Source organism: Ammospiza nelsoni, chromosome 16 (assembly GCF_027579445.1).
Source record: "Ammospiza nelsoni isolate bAmmNel1 chromosome 16, bAmmNel1.pri, whole genome shotgun sequence".
Classification (NCBI taxonomy): Eukaryota; Metazoa; Chordata; class Aves; order Passeriformes; family Passerellidae; genus Ammospiza; species Ammospiza nelsoni.
This window is the reverse complement of record NC_080648.1, coordinates 12090075-12104874: the sequence shown is the minus strand read 5'-3', so window position 1 is coordinate 12104874 and position 14800 is coordinate 12090075. Positions and strand designations below refer to the sequence as shown.

At 49.8% G+C, this 14800-nt stretch overlaps 1 protein-coding gene across 1 annotated transcript; it reads left to right on the top strand.

Moving 5' to 3' along the window:
- Window positions 1-3373: 3373 nt before the first annotated feature.
- LOC132080732 (uncharacterized) lies at window positions 3374-8002 on the top strand. Its single transcript, XM_059484007.1, has 2 exons — window positions 3374-3452; window positions 5135-8002. Exon 2 carries the CDS (start codon window positions 5137-5139, stop codon window positions 6124-6126), a length of 990 nt encoding a protein of 329 aa, XP_059339990.1. The 5' UTR covers window positions 3374-3452; window positions 5135-5136; the 3' UTR covers window positions 6127-8002.
- Window positions 8003-14800: the final 6798 nt, after the last annotated feature.

Here is a 14800-nt window from a genome sequence, read left to right as displayed (position 1 = left end):
GTGAATATGTGTTTGTGTGTGCATGTGAATATGTGTTTGTGTGTGTGTGTGCGCGTTCATTGCTCACCTTTGCTCTCCCCCTTCCCTCTCCCCACCACGTTTCCCAGTCCCTCCTCCTTTAGCCACTTCCCAAAGCTGAGCAGGGCCCGGAGCGATGGAGCCGCAGAACCACATCAAGCACTTCTAAATCTCATTAGAGGAAGGCGCAGAGAAGGATGACACGTGTGGGAGAAGCCCGATCCGGGTTAACCTCTGGGTTTTCCGCTCCATCAGCAGAGCGCTGTGCCCAGCATCCCCCGGACGGAGCCGATCCGCGCAGCCCCAGCGGCCCCGGGGCTCCCGGCACGGCTCGCCTCGGCGCAGCCGCCGCTAGATGGTGGCACGGCACAAGAACTGCGAGCATGGAGCGGCCGCTGGACCGCGACCCCGCCGGGAAAATCCCTGGGTCTGGGGGGATGCGCTCGGGAAGGGCCAGGGGAGTCAAATCCCCTCGGCTCAGCGCCCATCACGGGTGGATGGAGCGGAGATGCTGCAGGGCCGCATCGTGCCCTGCCTGGAGGAGGGAACCTGCAGGACAGAAACACAGACAGCGCCTGCAGTGGAGAAATAGAGCCACGATCAATCCAACCAGCCAAAACACCGAAAATAACTCAAGAACAAGCTGTTTTCTGGGGTTATTTCTTAAGGCATCTAAACATATCCTAGCCCCTTCAGAAGAAAATTTAGAGGCCAGTAATATAAGAAGTTCCATTGATGATTGTAATTTAATTTTTAAAAATCTTTGATTAAAGAAACACAGCAGCTATGGAAAGACATACCTGTTTTAAGTGACCCGGGCTGCTGGCAGGACAGGGGGTTTCATGTGACCCTGGCAGGAGAAGGTTTTCAAGTGATGGCAGTGCTGCCCTCACTGAGACCTGCAACAATTCACAGTGCTCACTCTCCAGCCTCTTTGTGTGGTACATCCAAGAGGAACCAACCCACACCAGCGTTCAGACACTTTGGGACATGTATAATCTAAATGATGATGAAAAATTCATCCATGCAAAGGTACAATTTAAACATAGGCAGATCAGTAATAACAGAAATGGCGTTCTTAGAGCAAGCATTCAAAGTTGCACCTTGTTTCTTTTAAATTAAGATTTTTTGAGGATGCAGGTGATGAAAGAAGAAACCAAATAGCTGTGGTTGAGGTAAACATAAAAAGAGATATATTATATTTGTCCCTCCCATGTAGCATGTTCTATTCACTGCATCATACCTTTAAGAAGGAGATAACTCCAGCAGGGAGGAGAGACTCACCAGGGCAGAGGAACCATCTTGAAGACTCTTTTTAAAGAGGATGTATCCATGCACATCTGCACGTTTGGAGTTTGTTTCCAGCTCAGTGATCCTCCTCACACAATGTTTTTCCCAAGCTCCATACTGCAGCTGTTTAGCATAGCTGATGTCTGAGGGTTTTTTTCCTTTAGATGGTAATCACGTTTCCTGCAAGCAAGAAGGAAAAATTGAAGGTCTGAGTTACTACAGCATGATCCCTGAAGATCATTGCTGTTAGTGAATTTAATGCCTGAAAGGTTGTGGGTCATTTCAGCTAAATTCAGCTGTTTGGCACCAGAAGTCCAGAGAAATAGCTTAAGCTTACATACCTGTTATGTTGAAATAATAAGCAATGGCTATTTCCGGAAGAAAAAATAATCTGCTTGGAACCATATCCCAAAGGGATGCAAAAGTCTGCTGAGCTGCTTATTTCTTTTTAATGGAGATGAAAAAAAAAACCTGAATGATGAGTGTGGGCTTGGGTGACTAAATCAGCTGTTAAAGCCAATTCCAGCCTGAATGCTGGTAACACAGAATATTTGCATTAAAACTAAAGTAGTGATTTTTAATTAAAAATTTCTGCTTTTTTCTTCATCCCTCCAGCAGGTCAGGACAGGCGTTGTGGGGAGCAGCAAGGCTCAGAAATGCAGTCACACTCCCTGGCCTGGGCACACAGGGGTGTTGTGTGGGATGGCTATTCCCAGGAAAGAGCAGCAGCTGTTGGGGCTGCCTCTGAGGACAGTGTTGGGAAATAAATACAGAAGGAAGGTTCTGCTGCAACATGACAATTCATCTCCCCACGCAAAGTGATGCTGCAAGAGAGGCCATGAGGGGGACACTGGGGTTGCTCCAGAATTGCAATCAGTTTGCAGCATGTTAATGAGCCAGGAAACAAAGGCAAATCCCTGCTGCCCAGGGACCCACAAGGTCGGATGCTGCCAGTCCTCCTGGCAAAGCAATTTGCTGCAATGCACTTGTGTGGTCTCAGAGAAACGCAAATGGGGATGATCCTGGGAGCACTGGGAGAGGGGGTTGGTGGAGCACAGTCCTGGGAGGTGCCTGGAAGGGCCGGCTGCTGCTGTGCCTCCACAGCAACGTGGATATGCAGCTGAATCCAGGGATGCAGAGCTCAGCCTGGGGGTGCACAGCTCAATCCAGGCATGCAGAGCTCAGCCTGGGGGTGCACAGCTCAGCCCAGGGAGGTACAGCCTGGCCCAGGATGTAGGCCTAATCCAGGGATGTAGAGCTCAGCCCAGGGATGTGTGGCTCAGTCCAGGGAGGTACAGCTTGGCCTAGGGATGCTCCGCTCAGAGCAGAATGGAAGCAGGGACAGAAGAGAGCAGAGAGCAGCGCTAAAGAAGCTGCAAACACCCACGGCCTCTTGGGAAAAACAGCACAAATTTGTTCACAAAATAAGGCAGAGAAGGAGGAAAAACAGCCCCAAACCTTAAGGATTCCTCTTCCAGCGCTAAAGCATGAAGGAGCTACGGCTCCTCTTTTCCCACCCCAGCCTGGAGCACGGGCAGCCTTTCCCCTCCTGCAGCACGGCCGCGGCCCCGCGGTCCCTTCTGCACGGGGAATGGTCACCAGGCAATGAACCACAGGGATTTGGGGTTTGGGATGGCCATTCCCGGCCGGGCCATGAGCCACAGGGATTTGGGATGTGGGATGTGGGATGGCCATTCCCAGCCGGGCCATGAGCCGCAGGGATTTGGGATGTGGGATGGCCATTCCCAGCCGGGAGATGAGCCGCAGGATTTGGGATGCGGGATGTGGGATGGCCATTCCTTGCGGGCAATAAACCGCAGGGATTTGGGATTTGGGTTGTGGGATGGCCATTCCCGGAGGGCAATAAACCGCAGGGATTTGGGATTTGGGATGTGGGATGGCCATTCCCGGCCGGTGCCCGCGGGCTGCCCCGGTGCCTGCCTGGGCGCCCGGCGGCTGCGGCTCGGCAGGGCAGGCAGCCAGCGGGATATATTTAGCAGCAGCAACACAACAGGCAGCGGGATCAGCTGACTGAGGCAGGGAGCTGGCGCATGGGTTGGTGTCAGACAGCACATCTCCGAGCTGGAGCGGGGAGCGGGGAGCGGGGCAGAGCCGCGCAGCCCGGGCAGACCGCAGCAGCCCAGGTAAGGGGAGCGGCTCTGGCCGCGGGCGTGTGCCGGGGGTCGCCAGGGATACCCGGGGTGCTGACAGCCAGGGATGCTCACGGCACGGTGGGAGGGCTGCAGGCAGCGGGTGCAGCTCCGCAGGGGCCGCAGGAGGTGCCCAGGGCCAAGGGGATCGCGGCCGGGCGGGATCTGATCCATCCCTTCATCGGAAGAGTTCTTTACCTGCAAATAGGTGATTTAAATTTCCTTCCGGAGGAAGGGCGTGTTGGCAGGACCCAGTGGCTGATTAGCGCTATCGGGTTTAACACGACATGCCCGCGCCCCTCGCCAGCAGCATCCTCGCCCTCATTGCCGGGCCCAGGCTCTGACCCTGCCGGGCTCAGGCCAGGGCTGGGAGGGAAAGAAGGAAGGAAGGAAGGAAAAAGCCTTTTCTTCAAGGCTTGGAGACATGAGAGAAACGGAGCAGGCAGGAAAATGATAATAAAAGGGCCCTAAGGTTTAAAGCAAGCATCTCCTGCTCTCAGGGCAGCAAATCCCAGCTTGGCTGGCTTTTCCAGCAGCACACGAGGAAAAGCAGGGAGGGCCAGAGTAGCCTGGGGAGGGACAGACCCGGCACGAGCTGCTCATTTGTGCTCCGTGTGTGATCTGCAGCTTTGCAGGGAGGCTCAACAAAGCCAGATTTATTTACAGCAATGACAAGCAAGGCATTAAAATAGCCAGCAAAGCACTTTTGCGTTTAATCACACAACAAAGCTATATTGTGTCTGCAGATTAGTCGCATGCAAATTTCATTGGGGGAAGCAGTGAAAAAAAAAAATCCAGGCTGTGTGGTCATTTCTGCCAGAAGGGGAGATAAGCAAAGAACAGAGGGAAGTGTTTGGAAAAAAAATAAAAAATCAGTACAGTTAGAAAACACTGCAGTACAAAATATACAGAAAAATTTGTAATTCAATATATTTAACTGAGTAGTAGGAGCAGTTTGATGGAAATCCATCCTAAAATGAGTTGAGGATGAGTATTTGAATATAAATTAAATATGAATTAAATCCCTTTGACTCTATGTAAGCACTTAGGGGAGGACCTACCTCTTCATAACTACATTTATGAACTACATTAAAAAAATAAAATAAATATGTTTTATATATATATATATATATATAAAAGTGATAAAAGTGACCCTGTACATTCTCACCTACAGTTTCTAGAAGGGACCACTGTAATGTTGCTTTATGTAGGGGGTGCTCCCCACAGGGGCAGGGCAGCTCTCTCCTGCTGGGTTCAGCTCCTTGGGCTAAGGGTGCAGTCAGAGCCCTGTCACAGCGAGCAGACATGGAGATTAAATAAGGACAGCAGTTTGTGCCTTGCTGCTCCCCCAAGGGCAGTGGGACAAGCTCATGCCTCTGCCCCATGCCTCTCCAGCTGTGCTGCCCTGCATTGCTTAAGGAGGGAGGGAGCACCATTGCTGATCTCCTTAATGAACCCTCTATTTACTGCCACATTTAATGACCTGGTTTCTTTGGCACATTTATGAAGCTCTTCATGAAGCCATGGATATGCCAGCAAACTTTTAAAGCGCGGTTTTTGCTACCAGCCGTGTTTACCTCAAGAAGACATCAGGTGGCTCAGGCAGAAGCCAGGCCAGGATTTCTCTACCAGGGCAGGTTTTCACATGCTGATCAGCTCTGCTCTGCTCTTTGCAGCCATGGCACCCCGGATCAGGCTGAGCCTTTCCAAGCCTCTCCCAACCATTCGGGAAACCCACGAGGAAGCGATGGAAGAGCCCAGCAGCAACCCCAAGTGTGCTGGGAGTGCTGCAGCCAGCCCAGACTCGCACTCCAGTGATGACTACATCCAGTCCATCTGCCACCTCGCCAGGCCCACCTTCCCAGCCCTTCTGGAAAGCAGACGTAAGGGTAAGGACAGAAAGACCCTGAAGACCCTTGAGGATGTGTCAGGTTCTCCTTCGCTGGTGGGGACGCAGCAGGAAAGGTCAAAATGTAAATTGACCAATTTCATCTCCAGTGTGGTGCCACTGGGAAAAGTCCCACCTGCAGAAAGCGACTTTTGGTCCAGAGAGGATCCCCTGGAACAAATTTACACCAATGCAGGAAATCTTTGCTCCTCCAAGGCTTCTTCCAATGGTGAAAGTGCCAGCACTGGTTACTCACAGTGCAACTCTTCTGCCCCAAAGGGTGACCTTCATCCCACAAACCTGGAAGAAAAAAGCTCAGGGAAAAACAGTTTTCCACGAGTGTTCAGTTTTCCAAGGCTTCCCTCCCCAAGACCAGTTCAGAAAGAAGCAGTATGCTCAGAGATGAGATATCTCAGAAGGGATGAGGGAACAGTTTTAGGGAATAACCACAGTCAGAAAGAAAATGGCCCCATGTTCATTAACACTGAAGAGCAATTGGCACCCTCAGCCAGAGAGAAGGTGGCAGGAAACCCAGCCCTGCCCTGCTCTGTAGGAAGGCAGAATTTGTTCAATACAGCAGGCATAGATGAAAAAGAAGGAAGAAAAACTTCTCAGTGTTACAAAAATGTCATGGGTGATGTTCCCACTAAGCAGAGATATTTCCAGTCTTTCCAGGTCCCTAAAAAAGCCACCATCCATAACTGGATTTCAGAGCACAGATGCATCTGGAAAGAAGCAAAGATAAAAGCTTGTTTGCTCCCAGCCATTGCTGAAGTGTGAAGAAGTAGCTGCTTAGAATAATTTTATTCACAAGATGTAACCAACCCTGTGCTCTAGCAGCTCTCCCTGGAGTCCTCACACAGAAAACATGGCTTGAACATGCATGCGAGTCAGGCAGACTCTTGTGATCCATCATATCCCTCATCCGTGGGCAAAGGGACAATTCAGGGTCTCATCTGCTAAGGAAACAGCAATCAGTTCTCATTTTGGAAAGGCAACAGTTCATGAAGCGTCTCCTCCCACCTACTGCCTAGAACTGCCCTGAGCATGAAGAAAAGCTGGAGAGAGCTGGAGAGAGCACAAATCCCATCTGTGCTGGAGAAGAAGTAGGAACACTGAAGTACCAAGCAGGCAGATGTTGCTGACACTTGAGCACAGCTATGCAGAAAGGAGCCCTTTGCCCAAGGCTCGGACAGTAGGAAATGCACTCCCTGACACACACATTTACTGGGAGACCCATCACAGATCCCTGCCTCAGCACCAGGATCCCAGGAGAGGTCACCCATTAGAGCAGCAGCATAAAGAATTATCTCTTAAAAATCATAAGAAGTCTTTTATGAGGATTTGCTGGAGGGAAAGGCGGAAAATATTACAACTCCTTGGGTGGGGATTTTCCTGGTGCTTACCCTGTCCCTTTACTCCTGGACTCAGCCCTGTCAGGAGGAGAGCTGGGGGCCCTGGTGGGCACTGCTGTGCTGGGGCTGTGGCTGCTGTGGAGCCAGGCTGCTCACCACAGGCACCCATGGGCTTTGCTGCTCAGGTGTGGGGCCCAGGAGCCCACACAGAGCTCTGCAGGCTCAGAAGAGCAGCCCTGGCTGAGGGGCAGCCCAGAGATGCTGGGCTGCTGCTGATAGAACCTGAATGTAAAATAGTAACTTGTGTTTCCCTTCATACCTGTGCTCCTGTATTCTCACCATGCTGATGGTGTTGACTGAGCTTTGCTTCGTGCTGCAAGACTGAAACACGGAAAAAGCAAATGTGCATGTCCCAACCACCCAGCACACAGCACATACAAACAATTCATGCTGATGGAATTGCTACCTGGGATGTCTGCAGGACAAGAAGCATTCCCACAGGGCTGGGAGGCCCTGGCATGGGGCAGTGGGAACATCCCCAGGCATCCCTCACTGCCACAGAGACTTCTCCATCAGTGGAGCTGCCATTGGCACTTAATCCTGCAGTCGGAGCAACCTCACCCACCTGTGTCTGGTGTCACACTCTGGTGTCACACTGGTGTCACACTCTCTGTAGCCAGTCAGGAGATGTAGCTGAGCAAACTGCAAAGCAATACCAGCCTGATTATTACTACTACTAGGAATAAATGTTTTGGCACAGTGGAGAGCAGAGGGACCAGGCTGTTTGCTCAACAGCAGCTAAGATGAAAAACAGCATTGGAAAGCTGCAATTATAAAAATGCTCACAAGTGATTTCCAAACCACGCTCAAGCAGATTAAATGAAAAAGCAATTTCTACTCAGCACCAACATGAGTGTAAATATGCTCAAGGATCAAAAGGTGAGAGTGTTTGAGCTTCTCATCCTCACATCTCTTACCTCAAATATTTTTTTCTCCTTCTGAAACTCATTATTGCTATGGAGCTGAGCTGCTTCTCAGCTCTGTTTTTGGACTAACCACACATCAAGAATGGAAGTGAAGGTGGCTCCAGCACTCATTAAAGCTGATGGAGAAAGTTGAACCCAGGAGGTCCCAGCCTGCTCTGCCTCCTCCACACCTGCCCCTCCCTTCTCAGGTAAATGCTGGGGTTTAAGCAATGCTTGTCCTCACTGCTCTGCTGTCATTTAAATTCCTCTCCATGTGAATATTTATGACTCTAATGCCTAACAAGTCTTGTGCCAACTGCATGTATCACTGCTTTTGACAGAGGAAACAAATAAAATCCTTCCATCCAGTTGTTGTTTCCATCCTGCATTCCACAGGGCATTATTTTTAGTGCTGGGCTGATCCACAGCACACGGGCTGTGCCTTGCCATGCAAGCACCTCCTCACTCTGCCAGGTCACCAGAGGCCTTCACACCTCACCCCTCCAGCAGCTGCTGCCCAGGGCTGGGATTTCCTCTCAGCTGCCACAATCCTGCAAGTCTCTGCACCCCTGAAACCCATCACCTTTTGTCTCCAGAGCAAAGAGGCACAGCAGCACAGAGATGCAGCCCAGGACGCTGGGAAAAGCCTCCAACTCCTCTGATGTGGGACTGGGAGCAGATTCTGGGGGCTTGGGTGGTGGCAGGGTTGGGCTCAGAGCTGGAGCCATTCAAAAACAGTGTTAGCTCCAGGAGCAGCCAGGTTTGGAGCAGGGAAGCTTTGGAGTGAACTGGCTCTTTCTGGGGAATGCTTTAGTGAATATTGAGATTCTGCTCAAGCAATTGGGATTTTCAAGAGGATCCAAAGCTGCTGGGATGCAGCAAAGATGGGGGTAAAGAGACAAAGAGGCAAATTAGGGTCACAGAAGTGGCAGGGCGTGTTGGGAGGAGGGAAATGTGGGGCTGGTGGTGCCAGTGATGAGCAGGGCAGCTCCCAGCAGGGCCAGGAGCCCCAGGCTGAGGAATCCCAGCTGTGCAGTAGAAGCTGTGACAGGTAAGAAAAGAAAAGCTGGTTTAACACAGGACAGAGGCAGCAGACAGGGAGGGTTTTCTCTATCCAGGTTCACTTAAATCCTGTTTTGAAAAGCACAGTCCTCACCTTCTTCACCATCAGCTCTGCAGAAATGACCATCTTGGTCCTTGTGAAATCACTGCACGATTAAATAGGCACCAGTCCCCTGGACAAGGCAGTTCTGCAGCTGTACAACATCACCCACCTGCTGCAGGTGTACCTGGGGCTGGTTCAGGGAGGGGATGGGGACTGGGGCAGAATTGTCCCTCCCTGTCACAGCCCCTCTGCCCCCTCCCTCTCTGCTGAGGGAGCCTGCACTCCTACCAAAGGAAAACAAATGGGTGCTGTTGGGTAGGATAATGTGGCCTGTGGTTACACAGCACTTTTCTCTCTGTTCTCCCCATGGGTGCACTCCTGGGCCATCAGAAAATGGTCTCCTCCTTCCCTCTCTGAAGAACAGCCCTGAGGAATCGCTGGTCAGGATAAGCCTGCACAAGTTGCTGCCTGCTCAGAAGTGTTTCCAGACAAGAAAGAAAACCTTATCTGGGAATTTAGGTCACAGAGAGAGATAAAAGCCGTGCTGCTTCCATGGCCAATCTCATGGCAGGCTCTGCATTTGAAGTCACTGGCAGAAAAATCTCATTTATTGAGATCATCAGAACTGCCAAAGGGATTTGGATTAATTTGAATGGGGAATTGGTATCCAAATCCCACCAGCAGCTTTCAGTCTCAGACTTCACATCCAGTTCACAGCAAACTGTGAGCATTCATGGCAATTTTGCTTGCATGGTCATGCAGCCTCTCCCTGCTGCAAACTGTAAATGCGTTTGGACACAGAAAATCATGACCAGAATTTACAAACCAGAGATGGTGAGGCAGAAAGAAAACTGTCCCACTTTTTCCTTAGATTCTTGTCTTTAAATGACAAAGATATCCATGAGCTGAAACCAAAGGTGAGGAGTAAACAGCTCTGTGATGATCAGACCTGTGCAGTGCAGGAGCTGCTCAGAAACTCCTGCAGCACAGAGAGCCTCACCCACCCAGGAGTGATGCTGTGCCCACACAGCCAGCAAGAGAGATGGTGATAAACAAACCAAAATCTGAGCAGTGCAGCGTGATTACAGACAAGGATTGTAATGTGAGAGACAAGCAGGAGCAGATCGAAGGGCTGCACACAAACAGGGAGAGGCTGGAGGGCTATGAGCAAGGCTAGCAAAATCAGTTCCCAAAAAGGTCTTTAAGTCTAAAGTTAGGATTAAAGCAGCTATTTTTGATTTCAGGAAAAAAAAATCCAATTCTTAAAGCTCCAAGGAAAACTTAAAGCTCCCACCTTTAAAGGAGATCAGACCTGAGCCCGAGGCAAAACCCAAGGATGGCTCAGCTGCAAGCAGGGGCTTTGGGGGGGTGCTTCAGGCTTTCCCCTGCCCTGAAGTGCCTGCATTTGGGCCTAATTGCTCATTAAGGGCATATTTTAATTAAATTTGAGCCCTCCTGAGTGCAGACTACTTCATTTATCATGGTGCAGAATGAAGTTAAACTGCATTTAGTGACTAAGCAGGAATCCTTAGCTTTGAACGAAGCCTTGAGTGAACCATCAGCACTGTGATTAATGGCAAAGTGTTTTGTATTTTCCATTTGCAGCTGTAACCACGGGCAGAGGAGAGCTCTGAAGTGATGGCTGAAAGCTTTGCTGCTTGTGTTTGGAGAGACAGAACGTTCAGGCCCTGCCTTGCTCACCAGGGCCCACGTGTGTTTTTGTGGCTGGCATCACTCATTTGGGCCACAGCTGACAGCAGGGATGACCCCTGAAGTGCCACATCATGGGCTTGTGGCCTTTCCCCGTGCTCAGGGATTCTCAAGGATAATATAATTTGCTTGACACAAGCTAGAGCTGATGCAAAATACATGTTGTGTAAATAGAGAGATATTGTTCCTGGTAATTGCAGCCTTCCTGGAATTAATGCTCCTGGAGGCAATGCTTCCTAGGGCTGTTGCAAAGAGCTGTAGAAAGACTGGGCATTTTTAGAATACCAGAATTTTGTTGCTACATAAATTTTGACCAAATGCCATTTAAATCAAAGGGAGCCTTTAAGTGCTTTGGAATGGGCTTTTAATGGGGATAATGGGGTGCTGCATTCAAAGCACAGATTTCTAATAGCAGCTGATGAGAAAAATCAAATTATTACTTTATTTATTTGTGTGTATTAGCATCGTATCCACTGTTTCTTGTCTTTGCTTTTAAATTAACCCAGCTGAAAGCCCCACCAGCCTGCTGTGAGCTCAGCAAAAGCTGTGTGTGAACCACAAGGCTTTACCTGCCTGTGCCTCACACACCTGCAGGGGCTCTGTCCCTCAGGACCAGCAAATCCTGCTCTGCAGGGCCATGGTCAGGCAGGGGGAGAGCAGAGGGAGCCAGCAGGGACACGGCCACATCTCACCTGCCAGCACAATGTCACATTTGCAGGTCAGCCGTGCTCAGCTGAGTGTTTTGTTGTTTTTTCCTGGATGGTGAGTATGTGGGAGAGAGAGAACTTGGTTCACACCAGAGGTGCTGGGCTGCTCTAAAGCCCTCTGACAGGAGGCTGTGGCCAGGTGGCTGCTGGTTTCTCCTCCCAGGTAACAAGTGGCAGAACCAGAGGAAATGACCTCAAGCTGGGCCAGGAGAGGTGGGATACATAGATTTTGTTTTGGGAACAATTTCTGGATGGGTTCTCAAGCCCCGGAACAGGCTGCCAAGGGCAATGGTGGAACCAATGTCCCTGGAAGTGTTAAAACCATGTAGGTGTGACACTTGGGAACCCACATGGCTTAGCAGTGGGTTTGGCAGTGATGGGCTGAAGTCAGTGATCTTAGAGGGCTTTTCCAGCCTTAATTGTTTTGTGTTTTTGTTTTGTTCCAACTCACTCAATGAGCACTGGCTGAGCTCCACTAGCTCAGCTTCAGAACAGGGACATGCCACATCTCAAATGTCCAGGCTCCAAAGCAATTACACAAGAAATACCAAATTTGCTCCAGATGTTCTTCGCACTCCCCCTCAGGTCATGCTACAGAAACACCAAAAACTGCACAGAATAAATTGTGATGTTGGCTCACAAGGGCCCTTCATGGCTGCCCAGCAGTGCCAGCCTGGCCCTGTGGAGCTGGGGGCTGTGGAAATGCAGAGTGGCCACCCCTGAATTCTGAGCCCACAAACCACTCCAGCCTCATCTGTGGAGTGATCTGGGAGCTTCAGATTGAGCTGGATTTGCACAAAGAGCAAAGGAACCCGCACATGGTCCTTGCTCACAGAGCCAGCCGTGCAAAACAGTAAAAAATAAAACTGTTTTTAGGGGAAGCAAACACAAGCACATGCCTGATCATTGTCAGTTTTGGATCCAGAAACATCCAGGTCCCCACATGGGTGGGGACATCTTCCCCTAGAGCAGTTTCTCCAAGCCCCATCCAGCCTGACCTTGAATATTTCCAGGGATGGAGCAGCCACAGCTTCTCTGGGAATCTTTGCCAGGGTCTCACAGGGAAGAACTTCCTAATACCCAAACATCCATCCATCTAGACTCCAATTTAGGACAGATGGGGTCTAAGTGGCAGTGGGGGTGACTGTGCCAGTGGTGGTGACTGGCACTGTCTGCAGGTAAGAAGAGTTTGGTGGTACAAATATTGCAGGTGAGTTCCTGCTCCTGCCCAGAAGAGCTGATGGGGAGCAGCTCTCCCGTCAGAGACTCTGCTGGGACTCTGCTGCTGCTCCCAGCCTGGCTCAGTCCCAGCTCTCCCCACAAACATCACTGCCCCTGCTCCTTCAGGCACCACAGGCTGATATAAAGCACAGCCAGGCTCTGGTGATGTTTGAGCTGCTCAGTCAATGTTCAGCTTTCCCTCAGGTGTGCTGGGGGGTGAGGCAGCCCCAGCCCTGGAGGGATGGTGACATCCCTGCCTCGGGTGCCAGATCCTGCGCTGAGCCTCCATGCAGCCTCTGCTCAGAGCTGGAGCAAGGGCACACAGACAGAAAACATCACCCTCCTTGCTGTGCAGGGTCAGCTCCTGGAATTAACTGCTGCAGGATGTCAACAAGATAAAATTCAGCAGGATCCAAGAGAGGATTAGACAGTCCTGTGATCAGGAACGTTTGTGCAATGCTAACTGGGTCAAAGAAATACAAGAGAAATGAAGTGTTGTGCTTCCCTGAAGGGCTGAGCTGGGTTTAGAACAGATTCCTCCCCACCTCCCTTTCCCAGGCTTTTTATAGCAACAACAAATAGCAGGATCTACTGCAAAGTGTCTTCTCTTCCCTGGAATAATAAAGCACAGCCTGCTCTAGGAAGTTCTTGAGACCAAAGTGACGACTGATCCTTGCTGCAGCGCTCAGCAAAACCCTCCCCTTGTCATCATCAATGGATGTTTCCTTTCTCTGCTGCCTCTGAGCTTCAGATCAACACTTTCTCAAGAAGGAAATGAACCACACAATAAACTGGCTGCAGATGAGCTGCTTTTGTCTCCACCCTGAAACTCTTCTAAGCATAATTAACCAAATTAATTATATAACTCTACAATGGTGTTAACCAGGAAAAAAAGTGGGGTGAATAGCTGGATCCAGAAGCCAACAGTGGGATTATAGGGAAGTGTTAGGGGGAAAATGGGAGTGGTGGTTTCCACCACCAAAGAGAGCCAAACAGGTTAGGTCTTGCAACAAGGAAAAGAGGAACAAATTCCTCAGGATTCTGGAATAGAGTGCACTTTCCAGGTTGGCAGATGCTGCACCAGTGCTCCAAGGTGGGACTTGCCATGGAGGTGGAAGGTGGAGGCTGGGGTGCCCAGTATAACCTTTTCCTAGGCTTTATTTTTCAGTAGAAAGATGCTGACAAACATCCATAAACCCTGCACATTTTTCTGACATGCAGAAATGCTCCTGGCACTATTGGCCAGCAGGCACAAGGCACAGCATGTGACAGCAAGGGCAGTGCAGCTGCTCTGAGCACATCAGTTCACTTCATTAAACTGCACTGTCCTCAACAACAGCATTCTGAGAGAAAAATCCCTCTGAGGCTGATGGTGGCAGCAGAAAATTACCTGGTGATCTCAGATGGGCAGCAGAAATCTTTGGATTTTGTGCCCAAAGATGAAGCCTCCTTCCTACAGTTCATTGCAAAGGATAAAAGCCAGAAAGAAAAGCATTTAAACGTCACCCCTTTAGGCTTGGCAAATTCTGTGATGCCCATTGTATTCCAAATTTTCATAGTATCATAGAATGGTTTGGACTTGAAAGATCATCTCATTCCAGCCCCCTGCCATGGGCAGGGACATCTCCCACTACAGCAGTTGTCTCCAAGCCCCATCCAGGCTGACCTTGAATATTTCCAGGGATGGAGCAGCCACAGCTTCTCTGGGAATCTTTGCCAGGGCCTCACAGGGAAGAACTTCCTAATACCCAATATAACCCTGCCCTCTGTCAGTTTGAAGCCACTCATTTTTGTATTTGCTGCCCAAAATTGGCAAAGAAACAAACCCTCACCAAACCGCCTTGCCACATTTTGTTGTATCTAATACTAATTCTAGCAATTTCATTTCAAAAGGAAATTAACAATATTGTTATCATTTCCCTTTTCCCTGTTCTTCCAGAAATAGCAAAGGCTAATATGACCTGACTCACTTTGTCAGACTGAGACCTGTGGGGGCTGTGAGGCCCCAGCTATCAAACCAAACATTGTAATTAGCTTTACTATAATTCTTTCCTTTTTCATCAACAGTTTCAAGCACCACATTTACACAGGAGTTTGTCACACATAATTGGTTTTGTTTTTTTTTTTAGAGAAGTGGTTTTTTTGCACATCCTGACCCAAAGGAGCTCCCAAGGTCTCTCAGCTCCATTGTACAGCAACAGACAAGACAGACTCATGGATCTTTATGGATCAGAACATTTGCAGATGTATTTAAGAAGTCCTTGCTCTCAGAACCTTGTACAGAGTGTTCCAGGCCAGCAGTACAGTACCTTTAAAATCACTGTGGAAACAAAGCACTGCACCACAGGCATTCCTTGTCCTGGGGACAGCAGGGAACCAATGCTCCTGACA